Genomic DNA, 18,875 nt, shown 5'->3' on the forward strand with positions numbered 1-18,875 from the left:
ATTACTAGACTTCAGATAGCTTACGTCTTGAGGTTTATGGGGCTGTATGTGAATCAGCGTTGGGGAAATATGTCAGAATAGCCTTGGATCATTGGAGATCATATCCACTGGATAGGGAAACTCAGTATTGCACAGAAACTTGCAGGCCAGAACTTTAGGAGACTGCCTAAAGGTAATCAGCTATATTCAATGTCTTGTTATTCAGGGCTGGAGGAATGAAGAGCACTCAGGATTTCAGTGTATTAACAAAGTTCTGAGAGAATAATAGAATAGTTAGGACCGTGCAGCCACTAGCCTCTCATAGATTATCCATAAAGTCTGGGCCACAGCTGTTCCACAGAGGGCAAGAGGTTTGCATGACGATACCTAAGCACTGGATAAGAAAGAGGCAAGGTACTTCATTCTACATTTGCCTTCTTCTGCTTCAGTCAGTTTCTAGAATAGTGTTGCACCCAAACTTTCTCCTGCTTTCCCCCCTCTGTGAGAAATGGAGAAAATAAAATTTTTTTTTAAGAATTATCAAAAGCAAGAGAAAAATACAATTAAATAATCGTGGGTCAGGTGTAGGGTCATAGATGCGCTCACCTTACTTTTGAGGTGGTCATGGGGGTTTCTGTGAGTGTCCCATTTTTCATTCAACATATCATTTTGCCAGTGATCTGCTGTCTGCAGTCTTCCTGCGTGCTGGCACTTCAAAAAATCCAGGGCAAGGCATCATTTGGTAACTCCCCCTATTGGGCTTTTTCAGTCCAGGAAGAGTGAGCAGCCAGGAAATCTACATTAATCCATGCAAGGATAACTCAAAACCCTGCACTGACCAAAATTCTAAATAAATTCTCAATTACCTTGTGAATTTGGGAAGAACCATGGACGCTTCTTTCATAGATTAATGGTTTTCCCACAAGTAGCTGGAGGGTGGATTGCAGCGCAGTCCTAGTTTAGCACTTCTGAAATGATGAAAACTTGAATCTGAAATGTACAGAAATACATACTCGACAACCTTTTGATAGGTTTGCTTGCTTGCTTGCTTGCACTGTGAAAATATCCTTATTTGAAAATATAAGGCTATTTTAGTCATTTAATCTGGTGCTGTGAATCATCAACAAATGCATGAAACTGCAACTTGCATGCCTTTGTTCTTAGCTGGGGGGATTTTCTTTGCACGTGATGACACTGTGGGAGTCCTGTTGCTTTCCTCCTGGATATGAAGGAATTTTGCATATGCTCTGTGGAATATTAAAATTCCTCCTCAGCATTAGCCACCTAAACTGATTGTGGTAGCCTTAGGTTTGGTTGAGGTAGTGGCCTGTGTTTTATCTTAACTATTGATTCAGGCTTCACACAGGTGTTTGTAATGTAATTGGGTTATAGCACCCACCCACACCTGGCAGGGCTCTAAAAACATGCCTACCTCAGAGTTTTATTGAATGCCAGAGGAGGAAGAAGTTTGATCACTGTCTGCATTTAAGAGTACTGCTCACTGTTAATTCACTGTGCCCTGAGTACAGCCCAGAGATGAAATAAAAGTGAGTGGGTTTGCACAGTTAGTGGTATGCCGGATTGTGGTCTGGGTTTATTTGATAGGCAAAGGTTGTGATACAGTTCGGCAAGGTTTAATCAGTATTATCAGCTCTGGTGGATCGGTGACAGGAAATACGAATCTGTGAGGGCAGATTTATTTGTTTTTTAATGCTGTGTTGATTCTAAAGAATTGAAAATAAAATATTTTAAAAGAACCCTTCCCTTCTAACAAGAAGTGGTAACTTTTGGTAATATAAGTTCACCTTAAACTTTTACTAATGTTTGAGGTCAACCAGACACTATACTTTTAAAGCACATTTAAAGTGCATGGGTTCCCCAGAATGTTTGACATTGTAATTTGCTAAGGTTGCTGGGAATTGTAGCTCTGTGAGGGGTAAACTACACTTCCTTTAAAAGCATGGTGTAGATGTGACCTTTTGCATCATTTTGTTTTGCATCAACCAATATAAATAAAACGATGCACAGGTCAGATATGTATGGTGCAACTTTCAGTTATGTATTTCAGATCACATTTACCATAGCAAGCAAAAGTCTGTTTCTAAGTAGCTGTCATTGGAAAATCCAGTAACAGCCAAACCTTCCTTTTTCTGAGTCACATTTGATACATTCAAAATATAGTTTCCTCATATCATACATGCTTAATAGAAGCTAAAAGGGCTGTGAAATGACCAGAGTTCCTCCAGAAAAATGAATAATGTTGTTGTTGTTCATCGTCGCCATCATCAACATCATCAAAAATGAGGATATATTGATAAAAGCACCATGGGTTCCAGCAGAAAATGCCTGACATGGCCATTAAGAAAGCCCTGAGTAAAGGGAGGGCAAGAGGAAGAGGAAGAGAGAGAGGGAGCTTATTGGTAAATCTGTTTTGCAAAGGAGCTGTGAGCCTTGCTTGACAGGTTTCTCTAGACAATTGACAATATAGTTAAGAGGACGGTCCCCTTAGCTCATAAGTCATACGGGAAAGACGAAGAAAATTTAGCGATGCTTTTGTTATACCTCAGCTAACTAGCTTGCATCGTGCATTCCTGGTCAGCTGTTATTTTGCTAAAAAGGGAATGTTGCTGATATCTAGCAATTAAAGGATTTTGCTAGGGATGTATGAAACCTCTACCTCTCCAGTATTCCAACTACAGTAATGGGTGGGGAAGGGGAGGGTGGGAATAGGAGGAAGAATAAAGCTTCAAAATATGGTGGTCTATTTAAAAGCATTTCTAAACCCCTGGATATTTTAAATCTCTGTACAAAAATAGAAACTTAAACCTAGTAAAAGAACAGTTTAAAAAAAGCACCTCCAGAAATCTAGTAATAACAGGGTCCACTCTTATGGGACGGGGGGGGGGGGACACATGTAAAATGATTTGTCTTTACAAGATGTCTGAACCAACTGGTGAATGATGCTTCACATATGCCTACTAAATTACTGGTATTGGTGATCATACAAAAGACAAAGCTCTTCTTACCCTCACGTTGCCATTTCTGAAGACAAGCAAAAGTATAGCAGCCCACCATTTTTGTTTTCTTAAAAGTTGATCGTACAATGTCTTCAGACCTTTTTTTAAAGCAAAAAAAAAAACCCCATTATATAAATAAATGTATTTTATTTATATAAATAAATGAACATTATATAAATAATATTATAAAACAGTTGAGCAGCATGAGTTCTGCAGGCATTATGAGAATGACACCCCAGTTTCCAGCTTGCCAGATTGGTTGTGTGAATCACTTCTGAGCTGGTTTATTTAGAAACATTTCCAAAAAAAAAATCAATCAACTTCATCCCTGATTATTTTAACAATAAAGGACTGAACTTGATCAAGAGATGTCATCCTTTCTAAAACTTTAAAAATAGTCGCAGCATAAAATAGCATCTGAAACATTTTGTATCTCACATAGTCAGGTTATTTTCCTTAGAGATTTCGGTTTGACTTTATTGGATGACTTTATGGACTCAGTAGCTGTTGTAACTATGCATTGACTTGCAATATATGGTTAATTGTTTCAGTTCTCGGAATGGCAGATGACAATGCGTATCTCTTGGGAGTTACGGACCCTCAGGTGAGCATTTTCTGTACCCTATGATTGTAACATGCTGCTGAAATGTGTGTAAAGCATTATGCAAAGTTGTGTTTCCTAAAGGATGTGTGAGCCTATAAAACAAATGGGGGGGGGAGAACCCCACCTCATATTGAGGACTTCATCCCTGTCAGTTTCTGAATTCAATTCAAGTGGTGATTCTGATCTTTTAAGAGCCCTTCACAGTGCGTAACCATTGTTTCAAAGATTGCCACTTTCCCCAGGTACTGACCTAAACCTTGAGATCATAATCTCTGCACCCGCTACTTTGTAAGGTGAGGTATAGTAGCTACAAGAAAAAAGGCGTCTCCAGTAGTGGTATGGTTACCACCCCGAGACAGGCTCTCCTGGTGCTTCCTGTAAGTTCTTTTTTGGCACCTTAGTTTATTTTCCCAGGCATTTTAAACCATTGTGGATTTAAGATTGTTTTGCTCTTAATGTGTTTATATTCCTCTGCTCTGCTTTAAAGTGGTCTGGTTCTGTGCTTTTATTTCTCTTCTTTCTCTTTTGAATTGACTGTTTTGAATGTATTATTAGGCTCTTTGTTGTCGTCGTCATGTGTTAAGTTTCCAAGAGTACTGTTGTTGTATGTAGGGGAACATATAAAGATTGCAAATAAATAAATAAATATAGATTTGTTGTGCTTAATTCAGCTGGAACTCATCAACCATGAGTGAATTCAAGGTGGGACTGCAAAATGGTATAAGCAGTTGCTATTCAGCTGCTCTTCGTTCTCTCTGTTGATTGAATATGTTATTTGAGGGCAGAGTACTTCTAATATTGCTGTGTTACTTTATTTTTAAGATAACTTTCCCTTGGACGTATTCCTTTATATGAGGTATACGCATATGATCCTGTTCTACAGTTTCTGTTTCAAAGTAATTGCAGATATGTGTAAGAAAGTGCTAGAAATAGGGAAAGGAAACTAGATTTTGGACACAAATAATAATCTATTTTCTGTCCATATTTTTAAGAAAATGCAAAGTAAGCTTTGCGAATGAGAGACCCATTAAAAAAGTCTACTTGCTATTGCATTTTTAGGTTAGTGTATCCTGTATGAGTCATAACTATGGTTTAGTTGTTGCTTCATTTGCTTTTAATGAGTGGGTGTTGCAACTTTTTGACATTCACGAAGGTCTGTGTATTACGCCCATGTTCAAATTAGCAAAAAGTAAAATTTCCAAATATGATCATCCACCCACTGCGAATGGTGAAGCATGAACAACTTTACATTTTTATTTTTAAAAAAAATTATACTGGTCAGGTTGGACTGGCAATTCTACAGATATTAGCACTGTGTGTTCATTAGTCACTTATTAGGTATTACCTGGGTCTTCTGTGAAAACCCTTATACAGTTGAAATAGTTCAGATGTTGGGAACTACAACTCCCATCATCCCTGACTATTGGCCATGCTTGGTTGGGTATGATAAGAGTTTGCTATCTGGAGGGTGCCACATTGGATGCGCCTGAGATATGGTATAGGAACTAGAAGTTTGCCCTAATGTCATCTTTTCAAAAGTGGGCTATGTGATGGTTTTGGAGGAAGAGATCACACACGTGATCTGGGAGACTCCTTCAATGAATGTGTGCAATATTATGTATTATTGCAATTCCATATATCCATGCTTGTGCTTCGCCTATGGACTGCAATCCTCTAGCACGTGCTTAGCACCCTTGAAGTCTATATGTAACAGGATACAGGGCTTCAGCTACTGATTGCAGTCCTGAGCCTTCCAGTATATTTGTGGCTCTCATCATTATATAGATGGAGCTCTTCTTTTCCTTGCATGAGAAGCAGAGAGGAATCTCTGTTGCTGAACAAGGCTGCCTTCCTATGAAGAAACATTAGCCTAACATTTGGGCCTTTTTTTGTTTAGGAAAAAAGTGAGTAAGACGGACTATTAATATGTGTATAAAATTGTACACATGGTGTGGAGAAAGTCAATAGAAAGGTTTAATCCCTCTCTCCAATAAAACTGAATATTGGAAGAATCAGAACAGACGAAAGCACTTATTCACACAGCACATAGAAAACCATGGAATTTGTTCCCACTAGATGTACATGACAGCCACCAACTTGGATGGCTTCATTTATTTACGTACTTATTAAATTTATATCCCACCCTTCCTCCCAAAGGAGCTGTAAGGCAATACAAATTAGAAAGCAAGCAAGTGAAACTCCTCCTTAAGGGCTTTTGGCAAATTCATGGAGGACAAAGCTATCTTTTTCCTCCACTGTGTGGAGGCAGTATGCCTCTGAATACTAGTTCTTGGGAATCACAAGTGAATACCATTGCACTTCACGTAGGTATCTGGTGGCCACTGTCAGACTAGGATGCTGGCCTAGATGAGCCTTTGGCCTGATCTAGCAGGGATCGTGTTGGGTTCTCATCTACCTTGTTAGGGTCACAGACATTGTATGCAATATGGAGAAAGTGGGATACACATTTGCTGGTAGTTCATCAAATAGTATACTAATTCAGCCCAGCTATTGAAAAGCATTCACATACTTATGGTAACTCTGCAGAACAAAATTGGGTGAAGAAGCAAGAGCTGTAAAATGAGTATTTTTGTTAATGGAGCCTGAAATAAGTTACTAGAGCCTGAAATCTATTAAGAAGCACAGATATTCTCAATGCAGGTGTATGGAATGGAACACATCATGGGGATGAATCAGCTGCTCAATAGTACAACCATGATTACGTCTGATCTTCACCTGCACACAGGTAAAAATCATTTATGCTTGACTGAGATGGTTTGTAAAATTGCTTCATATTCAGAAACTTATATTTGTCTAAAACAGTTATAATTTATAGTTACAAAACAAAACAAAAATCCTTCTCTGCCAACTTCTCCCATTATGATATGGTAGTAATGTGAGAATGTGTTTGTGCCCAAATTTTCCATTCTAAATAGCTTTGAAGAGCGCAAGACCCTTGTTCCATATTGAACTGGGAAATGCCAGCTTCAGAGTTTTGACAATCAGATGTTGTGTTTTTACGGAACATGTTAGCATAAAAGGGATTAGTGCAGAACAGTTGATTCTTCTTTTCATTATATGGATGTGAAATGTTTGGAAAGTCTGGGGACTTTCTGTCAATAAATGCCGTTTGTTTCTTGCAACTTTTCAAATATGTAAAGAGTTTTGTTGATACAGTCTTATAAAGGACTTAAGCTGCCTTGTGCTTTTTCCCTCTTACACATCATGGATGATTCATTACAAAGTTTGACATCATAAGTAAGTAGGGAAAGGGGAAGTACAAATGACCTGCTCTCCCTTTTACTGTGCTTCCTAAGCTATGTGCAAAGGAGAGATCTTTTTCTCTGCTATGATGTGTGTGAACTTGGCACGCACCACAACTCCCACTTTAATTGACATGCATTCCCCCTCACTGTTACATTTGAAGCTGCTGCTGAAAGTTGGCTGTTAGTTATTCTGTATATTTACCCTGGTCCAAGGAAGCACAAGTGGGTGCACACATCACTCACATCCCCACACTATATGCAGAGCACATTTAACTTACATTTAAAGCACATGGCTTCCTCCCCAAAGTATCTTGGGAACTGTAGTTTATCCCTCTCAGAGCTACAGTTGGCAGCACCCTTAACAAATGATGGTTCCCAGGATTCTTTGGGGGAAGTCATGTGCTTTAACAGTGCTATAAATTCATGATGTGAATCTGACCATCATTCCCAAGGACTCCTGGGAAGGTTCCTGATTTTCTCTTCTGGTGACAATCGCACTGGAGGGTCTGCCAACATTTTTTGGCCACTTTTCATCATGCACAGGGAGCTAAGGTAGGGAGAGGTGGCTGAAAGACTGAAGTGTACATGTGGAAAACTGCCTAATGACTTTTAGATCCCCCACCCTTATTTTAAAGCTATTTTTCCTTAAAGTTGAGGAAGCAAATTATCAGAAAGCAGTTTGAAATCACTACTACAAACAGTTAATAAAACAGAGTGACTCTTAAAACTGAGCAAGCTTGCCCGATTATTAACCAAAAGACACACATGAACAAAATTGTCTCTCATTATTTGACAAGGGACAACCTTATTATTTATATACTTTGATAATATGCTTTTTATAGTCGGGGAACTCAAGGCTATTCTCAGCTGATCTTGATGCTCCTTGGATCTGTTAAGATTCTTTTTTTGATAGTTGAGCAGGATTAAAGTAATACAATATAAGTATAACCAAAATGGTTTTCAGATCAAAGTCGTACATCAGTCCTCATTTTCTTAAGGCATCATATGCAAAATTGTGGCTTTGCAAATATAACATTTTATTTTTATAAATATAAATATAGAGGCAGTAACAGCTCTATTTTTACTAACCCCTTGTGCTATTTTTGGATATATAGATTATTCAGTCCTAACTTAAACTTTTTCTCAGACCAGAATGTGCCTACCTGATTATACTTGAAGGGGGAAGGGTAAATTCTCCTGGGGGGGGGGAGTGACAAAGGGGAGAAAATGTAAAGTGAACTGTTATCCTAAAAAACCAAAATAGGGAAATCTTAGATATATATATATATTTTAAAAAACCCTATCTTCCTTTCATTTTTTGTAACAAGGTGATGGGCCATACCTTCAAATTGTTGAACAACCTAAGCAGGTAAGAGAAGACTATTGATGTTTTGAAATTACCACAACAATCTCTCAGTTAACTGCTGTAATGCTAGATTTAGAAATGTCAAGCAACATTTTGTACTCTTTTTTTGATGCCTGGAACCTTCTGTATTCAAAGTATGCTTCTTTGCTACTTAGCTCTGGTCCCTCCCAATAATAATGTCTGAACCACTATACTGATGTACAGTGGTGCCCCGCAAGACGAATGCCTCGCAAGACGGAAAACCCGCTAGACGAAAGGGTTTTCCGTTTTGGAGGTGCTTCGCAAAACGAATTTGCTATGGGCTTGCTTCACAAGACGAAAATGTCTTGCGATTCCTGGGGGGTTTTTTTCCCTCCCAGCCTTTTTCCCAAGCCCCTAAGCCGCTTAACAGCTGTTCACTAAGCCGCTTATCAGCTGATCTAAGGTGCTAATAGCCTTTTAGCAGCTAATCCGCTAATCCCTTAAGCCTTTAATAGCCGCTAATAGCCTTTTAGCAGCTAATCCGCTAATCCCTTAAGCCTTTAATAGCCGCTAATAGCCGCTAAACCGCTAATAGCGCTAATCTGCTAATGGGCTTGCTTCGCAAGACGAAAAAAACCGCAAGACGAAGAGACTCGCGGAACAGATTCTTTTCGTCTTGCGAGGCACCACTGTAGGTGGAACATGGACATTTAAAGCACATGGGTTCCTCCAAAGAATCATGGGGACTATAGTTTACTGCTCACAGATACAATTCCCAACAGTCTCCAGTTCCCAGGATTGGGGGGGCGGGGTGAGCTTTTAATGTGACTTAATACAATCATCAGTAGTGCATGAGCCAGCTATAAGTAAGGCAAGCACTGTTTGAGCAAATCCAGCACCGCAAGAATGAATTAAGCTATGCACCATGTAAGCCCTGCATCATAGCCTCAATGCCTCCAATATGAAGCTGTATCTTAAGAATTGCCCCAGTGCTGCTTCTTGCGTGAGCAAAGTATGGTTTCCTCTCCTGAGAATGTTGAAGCATTTGCAGCAAATTTGGAGTGAAAGTCGAACATCCGTTGTAGTGTTAAAATGGAAAAAGATCTGGACAGAATAGCTTTGCGGTTGCTTACTCATTTTGAGAGCTATTGTTTTGAGTAGGATGGCTAGCTGTGGGCTGAAGATGATTAGAATTTGAGACAGCCTCTAAATGTTGGAAACGTGTGGCCTGTTTACTTGTTTGTTTTAGATATCTTGCTTCATCACATCAAGGGCTGTGGGTACGATAAGGTTATGTATCCTTGTATCAGTGTAGCAGTTTGGGGAGGTATGTTACACTGAAAGCAAGTGTCTTACTGAAGGCCGACTTTGCAGTGGTCATATTAGTGTGTTGCAGCAAAAATCATGGTGCTTCCACGATTTGGGCTTGTCTACACTTCCGTGCCAAGAAAGCACTGGTGCAAAAAACACTTTCTATGTGTCCCATTCTTTCTAGGCACAGGTCTGAGCCGTTTCGACTTTGCCTCACCACTTTCCCCAGGAAAACCTGCTCTTTAGTGGTAAATCAGAACAAACAGCAATCCGTAGAAAACCCAATTGCTGTTTTTCTGGATTCAGCACTAAACCATGAGTTTTTCTGGGGGAAAGCGGCAGGGCAAACAGAGCTGTGAACAAGCCCTTTGTTGCCCAATTCTTTATAATGGGCAAAATATCCTGCTGGTTATTCCTATTTAACTTACAGCCTTGAGTGTATTTACCAGTGTAAACTGTTTAGAGGTGTCGCTGCAATCAGGCAGTATGTGAAACAAACAAACAAACAAACAAACAAACCAATAAAATTCCAGAGAGAGAGACACACACACACACACAGAGAGAGAGAGAGAGAGAGAGAGAGAGAGAAAGAAAGAAAGAAAGACGGACGAGTAAAAGGACTGGCTCCAAGTATCTCATTTTCTGAGTTTAACAGGGCTGTGACTCTGTTCGAGATTTCTCACACTGGAAGGGAATGCCGTTCAGGCAGGGTTGCCATCTGCATGAAAGTGATGTTTGAAATATGCTCCTATTATTTTGGGAGCATGTTTCCATGGATTGGACATGCAGTTTTTGTGGAGTGTTCAGGCTTTGGGTATCATGGCAGTCTGTGAGTTTATCTCCCCAATATCCCAAACGTATCTTTAAGTTTGGTTCATGAATTTTATGGATAGTAAAGAAGTAAAGAGTAACACAGTAACAAAATGTATTTTTCCTTGCCATGTATACTGTTAGATAACAGTATAATTTTAAATATTAGTTGTGTTAATGTGACATATGAAGTGTCATGTTACAGTGTAAGGTCAGCTGTAGTTGTATTTTAATGTTTTAGGAAGGAACAAACTGAGTGAATACATCATTATAACTTTAGTCTTGTTCTGTTGTAGTTTTAAAACTTTATTTTTTATATCAAGATCTACAAGTATCAAAAGAAAACACAGATTCATGACACATCAATTACTCTTAAAATACAACAGGCATTATACAATAAATTAGATATGGGTTTCCCAAACCTGGGTCTCCAACTGTTTTGAGCTACAACTCCCATTACCCTTAGTAAGCAGGAAAGTGGTCAGGGATTATGGGAATTGTAGTCCAAGAACAACTGGAAGTTTGGGAAACTCTGAATTAGATTCACTAGCATAAAGCTTTCCATCTGCACAATGCCCTCCCCAATGCCCTCCTCCAGATATTTGAGGGAAGACCCAGAACAGATTTGCAAGGTGCAAGGAGAGGAGAGGAGAGGAGAGGAAAGTTCCATTGCACAGCCAAAAGTCTTTGCGCTAGTGGATCTACTTTGTTGGAAACCACCCAATGTTCATAATAGCTATATTTAAAATGCCACTCATTCTAACAGCTCCTCCCTAACTCATCATGTAATTCCATTTCCTTTTAGTCCTACTTAAGAAATATCTCCTCATTCTCTCTGTTTTATGCTATCCACAATTTATTGCATTTTAAGGAAGTCTTATTGTCATACCTTGGTTCTTGAACGGAATCTGTCCGTTCGACTTCCGAAAATGTTAAAAAACCAAGGTGTTGTTTCCAATTGGCTGCAGGAGCTGCCTGCACCCAATCGAAAGCTGCACAAGCCACGTCTGACGTTCGGCTTCCAAAAAACATTCTCAAACCAGAACACTCATTTCTGGGTTTGCAGAATTCGGGAGCCAAAACGTTCAAGTCGCAAGGCTTTCAGGAACCAAGGTATGATGGTATTGCCTTTCTTTTATTGTGTTACTCGCTCTGGGGTCACTATGTGATGAAGTGTGGCACAGAAATTCAATAAGCAACATAGAATTAGTATGGGGGCAGAGAAAAGTGAAGAAGTAAAAATTAATGCATTCTCTTTACTCACCAGTGCAGTAAAGAAGCTGGCGTTGTGTGAGAAGTTAATTCATTAACCTTTTAAAAACTGATCTCCTCAGAGGGGTTTTCGCTTCCGATACGTTTGTGAAGGACCATCGCATGGTGGACTTCCTGGAGCTTCCAGCGAGAAGAACAAAAAATCATATCCACAAGTTAAAGTAAGTTCATAATTTACTTGCCATTTATTACTTTGATTATGATTATTAAACCATCGATTTGCTTGGCACTTTACAGCAGCCTTCCCCAGCCTGATATTCTCCAGGTATTGTTGGACTGAAACTCCCATCAGCCCCTGTCACCATGGCCAATGGTCAGGAATGGTGTGACCTGTGGTCAAACTATCTAGAGGGCACCAGAGCTAGGATGCTACTCACTTTTTTTTTTTAATTGTATGTACTGCTGCTGCTTGCTTTGGATATACAGTGGTACCTCCGGTTGCACACAGGATCTGTTCCGGAGCTCCGGTCGAATCCCGAGGAATTCGCACCTGGAGGTGCCTGTTCTGCGCATGCGCATGGCACGGTAGAGCGTTTCTGTGCATGCACATGGTAGGTAGAGTGCTTCTGCACATGCATGAGCAGCAAAACCCAGAAAAATACTTCCGGGTTTGCCGCGTTTGCAGCCTGAAGGATACGCAACCAGAGGTGTGCGTATCCAGAGGTACCACTGTAACAGGAATGGTGGTTGCAATAGAAAGAGGAAAGTCTTGCCTAGACACTTCCCAACCAAAGCAGTGTGAGAATGACTGAAACAGTATAATCCGTTACTGGAAGGTTTGGGCAAAGGGATATTTATAAAGTGTCAATTGTACGGTTATACGAGCAGTTTTGTTTCGCTCCACATTGGTTCACAAATTTTACTTTTTGAAAAGAATTGTAGTAGCAGCAGCAGCTCCTCTTCGCTCACTGTCAGCCTTACCTACCTTCTGATGATAAAATGGGGAGGAGGAGAGCCATGTGCACCACATTGAGCTCCTTGGGGGGAAAGGTGGGGTAGAAATGCAGCAAATAAATAAATAACCAAACCATTGGGTGGGGTTCCCTAAGGATTTTGATTAGAAAAATGAAAAGTGTACTATGGTTGTACGTACTTACTTATGTGAAAGGTCTAAAGGGCTAATTCAGTTAGTTTGTTTTTATAAAAAGAGACTATTGTACATGCAAGGCTGCCATTTTTTTATATATATGTGCTGGTCAATGGAGATGGAATGCACAAAGCATTAGTGAATTGCTAATTATTATTTAGCATCAAGCTTGTATTTTGCCAAGTAGAGAGTTGTGGTCGCCTCGTACTCCCCAAGCAATGTTAAGCTCCAGGGTAGAACTACAAAGCAAGTTTCATTTGAAGGCAAGAACTATGAAGGCTTATGGTGTTTGCAGTACCTGTTCATTTTAAAATCTATAGTTTGAACAAGTGCTGAGCAAACTTGCACAAGTAGGCAATGCCGTTTCCAAAGTAATAGTGGTAGCCTGTTCGAAAGCCAGCTCTGAAAACTTAAGACTGCTTTCTTTCTGCATGAATTAAAAAATGCCTCCTAGGAAACTCCTGGCACACATCCTTTTTTCCCAAGAGCAAAGACCAGTCTGGACTTTTTCAGCCCTTCCCCATCCTGCCAATAGACATAATAATCCAAGCAGGCTTTTTAGACAAAGGGCAGCTTTAAAGCTCATGTCCCACTTTGCATGAATAAAGTACATCTGCAACAGTACTCTACAATCTTTATTGTCAACTTCTTTCTAAAACGCATTGTTCCCGTTGCATTTTGATTCTGCAAAGACCAAAGCCCTAGGCTGACTGTTGAGACTATGGCCTCATTTTCACTGAGGTGGCAAACCTATGTCTGGGTTTCACCCCTTCCGACTACATTATTTTATATTGTTCCTAAAATCTTTTATCCATGCAGAAACGTGGCCAGAACCCTTCTCCCTTAAAACTAGTGGTCTTTTATGTGCAGGGATTATTTATTAATTTTTGGTGTGGAGGAACATTTAGTTATCTCAGTCCCTGCTTGCATTCTGAAGTGTTAGAGGCTAGACAAGGGTTTAACATCTCCACTGAGAACTGGGCATGTGACGAGTCTAGATTTGAAGCATGTATTCTGTGGTAGGTCAAAGGTTGATTTGGAGTGCACACCCAGTTTTCTTGTTTCTACATATTTCGGCTGCTATTGGCATGGGAGTGCCATGTTTCATAGTGTCATGTGTCAAAATGAAGAACTGGGCCAGATGCAATTCATTTCCATCTTGTAGAGGACATTCTCCCCTGGAGGACAGAGGAATCTGGGACCTGCCCCCATCCATTTACTTATCATTGCACTCTGTTGCTGCAGAAACATTTCTCTCCAGTCTGGCTCCAGTATGGGAAGTGAACCAGGCTAGAGAGGCAAGTGCCTCAAGTGGAGGGAAGGGACCAGGTCCCAACTTTATATCTGAGCAGAGCTGATGCACAGCAAACGAATGTGATTGTCCATGTCACATCTAGTTTGACTTCTAGAGCTCACCGGCAAAAAAACCCAATATTTATTTAAATGACTTTTGAAAATATGACATCAAAAATGTTCCCATGATGTTTGTGGAAATGGTAAGGTGTGGCGTTTTCCCCCCTTTATTAACATTTCATTTATTTCATATTTTGTCATAGTTTCATTCCTTAAACTGCAATCCTATATTTGCTTACCTGAGAGTCCCATTGAACTTGGTGGGATTTGCTTCTGAGTGGACAGGTGTAGAATTCCACTGCCAGCCTTTCTTTAAGTGTGTTTTTTATTGTCTTAGTGTTTTGCTTTGTATAAATCTTCCTATGGCAACACCTGTTAGGAGAGGCTGGCAGATAAATATAGGGAACTTCCTCAAGGCTACTTACTGGCTTGTTAGTGCCTGTTCATGATTTCAAGTTTAGCCAAAAGGAAAGAGAAATATTTTGCATTCAATTACCCTTCTGTCAGCCTACCCTAGCTCCAGGTGCCTCCTTTTCATGAATGGCAAAATTTTCAGTATGTTTTAACAGATTGTTCTAACAAATGATTTGTCAGAATGGACCTTGTGGCAAAATATATTTCACTCCATGGGTAATTGGAGATTTCCTACACCCCACCCCCCCACCCCATTTATTGTTATATTTCTGAATAGCAGTCCTATTTATCCAGCAGGCTCCCAGAACAGATTTAGATGACATCACTTCAGCTAGTAGCTCAGAGCAGATATATTTTCATTACGGAGTTGAGGGGGAGAGGCAACTTGCCGCCAGCTCCTTCATCTTGTTAGGATTCAGTTTATTGGCCCTTGTCCAGACCATTACTGTCTCAGGCACTGTTTCAGCACCAACACAACTCCACCTTGTTCAGACAGTATGGAGGGATGACTCCAGACTCCAAAGCCCCTGATGAACATAACCAGTGGCTTATATCACATGTTAAATAGCAATGGGGATGGAATAGAACTCTGCAGGACTTCACAGCACAAGTGTCATGCTAAGCAAATGCCACCAATGCTGTTTTTTGGGAATGGCACAGAACAGAACCACTGTGGTCACTTCAGAAGGATACCATGGTTTATGGTATGAAAGGAGATAAAGGAGAGCCACGTGCCTGTCCTCCTCCCAAAGCAAGTCATCAAGCAGACTGACCAAAGCTGGTACTGGTTCTGATTTGGAATTGGTCCAGATAATCAGCTTCATCCAAGCATGTCTAAGCCATACAACCATAAGAACTTGTGGAGTGAAGCCTAAGCCCACCTGTCTCTACGGGGCATGTTTGATGTGTAGCTACCCATGCAATAACTAATCTACATAGTCCAAACACACAGTTGATTCTCTAATATTTTCCAATGGATCATGTGTCGTGTGACACTCATAGGCCAACTTCAGATTTTGGTGTTCTGTGTGATTATCTAGATCTGCCTGATGATCTCACTTGAACTGGCCACACCATCTGCATCTGGCAGGGCCTTGAGCCTTGGCCAGCCAAGCACTCCTTGATCATGTTATGGAACTTAATTGATGGTTATCAATTCCCTGAGGCATCTGAATAGCCTTATTTATAATTTTTGCTTTAGGACTGCTTTGTGTCTATGCTTGAGTGCACTCACAAGGCAATTATAAGAAAAGTCACTGTCTGATGGCTACAACAAGCCCAGAAATACTCAGTTAGGTAGGGAATGGGAATTCGGCATTTGATTTAAGCAGAATGTGAATTTAGTATCCATTCACCGCCATAGGACCCATGTTGGTCAAATTATAAGGCTTTTGGGTTTTGGTAAACAACTTTTACTTTGTGATATGGAATGGCTGAGCTGGCCAATGGCTTAGAATATCTAGTTCTTCAATGAACAAAGCGGTTTTCTCTCAGGGTTCTGTAATGCAAGGGGAACTTGGCAGTTTGGTTACGATTAGAGCCTCACACAGGAAATGTCTGAGGACTGGTAAGAAGCCCCAGAGACTCAGGAATCTTAAAGAACAGGAAGCCTAGTGGCAAGGACCATGCAGAAAAAGTGTAGGGTCAGCAGTTGACCAATAAAGTGGAATCTGAAAGAAGGGTAGGTGGATCATGAAACTGAGGGAATAGTCCAAGAGAAGACCAAATAAAAGGGTAATGTGACTCTGAAGGAACTTCACAGCACTTAAGCTCAAGAGGGGACTTACTATAGGGCAAAGGAGCACCGGTGGGCTGAAGATGGCAAGCAAAGTAGTCAGTGGCCTAAACACTAGGTAGCAGACCCAAGAAGTTGAAGGAAGCAAGTGCCAAGATGAAAGCAGCATTGGACCAAAACTACCCACCATGTTAAGGACAGGAGGGTCTATATTATATGGACATGATATCAGGAGCAATAATAGTAATAATAATTTATTATTTATAGCCCGCCCATCTGGCTGGGTTTCCCAGCCGCTCTGGGTGGCTCCCAACAAAATATTAAACCAAATAAAACATCAAACATTAAAAACTTCCCTAAAGAGGGCTGCCTTCAGATGTCTTCTAAAAGCTAGGTAGTTGTTTATTTCCTTGATATCTGATGGGAGGGCATTCCAAAGGGCAGGTGCCACCACCAAGAAGGCCCTCGGGCTGGTTCCCTCTAGCTTCACTTCTCGCGGTGAGGGAACCGCCAGAAAGCCCTCAGAGCTGGACCTCAGTGTCCAGGCTGAACGTTGGGGATGGAGACGCTCCTTCAGGTATACTGGAAGAAAGCAAGTAAGAGAGAAAGGGTGCATAGAGTAATTATGCAAAAGTTTTGATAGGGAATGACTACCTAAAAGCTGCAGAACCAATCATATGAAACGAAAGAATGGGGAGTGAGAAAGGTGCGAGTGGGGAAAGTTCAAATTAAAATCTAAGCTGGAGAAGAAGTTTTGGATCATAATATTTGAGGCAGACATCACAATCCTTCCGTCTCTTATTTCCTAGCTGGAAAATCCAAGTCTTGGTGACTTCCAAGTAAGCATGCCTGGGCTCAGCCTGTAAAGGAGCAATGCATACGAGGTGAATGCAAAACATTGGGTGAAAAGCTGGCTGAGTTTGTGGAAAGCATGCATGGGCTTCCTATTCCTCTTAACAATAGTGTTTTGCTGCCTGAATGCATGCCCATACCTGCTCATGAGTGGCAGAACAAGGGAAATGGGGCTTTAATTTAATGTCAGAGTGGATTGTGCTCATACTGTGTGCGGTCAGTTTATTTTGTCATCTATTGGCCACTTATTTCCTTTTTCTTCTCTAGGTTTTGATTTTACTATCTGTATGCATAAATGGAGAAACAATGGTGGATTTGAAATGAAGTTGATTGCATGTATTGCAGGCTGCCCAAAATTGAAGGGTGGTTGTTTGTTTGTTTGTTTCGTTTCGCTTTTTAAATCTCAGTATGATTCAAACTTAAGTTACCTCTCTAATTTGTATTACCAAACTTTCTCTCAACTGGGATGGAGTACATAAATGTTAAAGCATGGTTGGAGTAGGGGCTCTGAATACTACTTCAGCTTCTTAGCTGTGTTGTAAAAAAATATGTTACAATGTGATCCTTCCCACCATCCCTTCAAAGGCTGCTTATTTCATTATTCCTTGTATTATTTCCTTGGGATGATTATGTTCCCAAACATATTTGGCCTACCGCCACCTTTTCAGGAAAAAAAATAAAATTACCCAGTGCTCCCCTGGAAATCTACCTTCTTTAAGCGAAGGGGGAGGTCCAGCACCACAGCCTGTATGCCATTGGCCAAATAAGCAGGCAAGCTGAGACCCATTTCCCGGCCCTGGGTGAAGCCAAGAAGGGTCCACCCAAGCTTGGGAAAATCCCTCACCTCCAGCATAACTGCTGGATCCAGGGGGAGGTGTTGTCACCATGCTGCAACAGTGCCTGGCCTGGCGATAAGTGTCATTACAGCTCGGCCATCTTTAGCATATGCGCTGCCAGTGTGCAAAGATCCTACCAGTGCTGCCTCCCCAATTTAGTTTAGCCCCCAAATTAACTTTTATTATGCTTATGTCAGACATCATGCTTACGCCTTCTCTCTTGTTTATGAAAGAAGGAAAAAGAAACAAACTTTTCCATTTGCTCATTTATATGCTTAGCATTCGTCGTAAAATGAAGAAAAATGCAGCTCGTGAAATTCATAGTGTGTGCTCTAGGCGCAATTTTGCGAAAATGGAAAACTAAAATTGCATGCTGAAAAACGTGCAGTAGAGCCCTAAGTACTAAGTAGTTAGTCAAAGAAAATGCCGACAATTAGCAAAATAAACATTATTCCTTTAACAATTTCTCTAAACGAATTTGAACTGCGAGTGATGAAATTAAAACGCAATTTGCAATGTTTCACTCGCAGCACCTTTGACACAACTGTTCTCACAGCACCTGCCTGCGGCTGTTGCGAGATCAGTCGTGTCAAAGGTGCCGCTGACCCTGCTGCTGCATAGCAGCTCAATACAAAACATAATATAATCTTAGGCGGCTTCAGCGGTGAGTGCCTGGTGCCCCCCAGAATTCAGCACCCGGGTGCCCCGCACCCCTTGCACCCCCAGCTAAAGACGACACTGCATTACCAAACAGATGAAAGATGTACGAATGGTTTTTCAAATTTTTCTTTTTTTCTTTCCTTATGTTTCCACTGCCCCCTTATTTTTATTCAATGTCCCCCAATTGCACCTGAGGCTACCCCACCCCCCAAAATCATTCCAGCGCCCCCATCTCCCACATTGGGAAACAGTATAGACGTACATCTGTGTTCAAGAAAATACACAGGCCACAACCCAGCAGATTAGAACAATGGATGTGGACATGCAACTAGGCCTCAGCTTTGGAAAATGA

The 18,875-nt window shown here is 40.8% G+C and overlaps 1 protein-coding gene across 1 annotated transcript in view; it reads left to right on the forward strand.

Annotated features, from left to right (window-relative positions):
• NFKB1 (nuclear factor kappa B subunit 1) overlaps positions 1–18,875 on the forward strand; it is a 67,225-nt gene that overhangs the window by 11,639 nt on the left and 36,711 nt on the right. The window contains exons 2-5 of the mRNA XM_083456760.1: positions 3,548–3,600; positions 6,262–6,346; positions 8,195–8,235; positions 11,649–11,747. Of these exons, the coding sequence (XP_083312886.1) occupies positions 3,556–3,600; positions 6,262–6,346; positions 8,195–8,235; positions 11,649–11,747 (270 nt within the window). The 5' untranslated portion in view covers positions 3,548–3,555. The remainder of the gene's footprint in view (positions 1–3,547; positions 3,601–6,261; positions 6,347–8,194; positions 8,236–11,648; positions 11,748–18,875) is intronic.

The sequence above is a fragment of the Podarcis tiliguerta genome (assembly GCF_965153285.1).
Source record: "Podarcis tiliguerta genome assembly, chromosome: 9".
Classification (NCBI taxonomy): domain Eukaryota; kingdom Metazoa; phylum Chordata; class Lepidosauria; order Squamata; family Lacertidae; genus Podarcis; species Podarcis tiliguerta.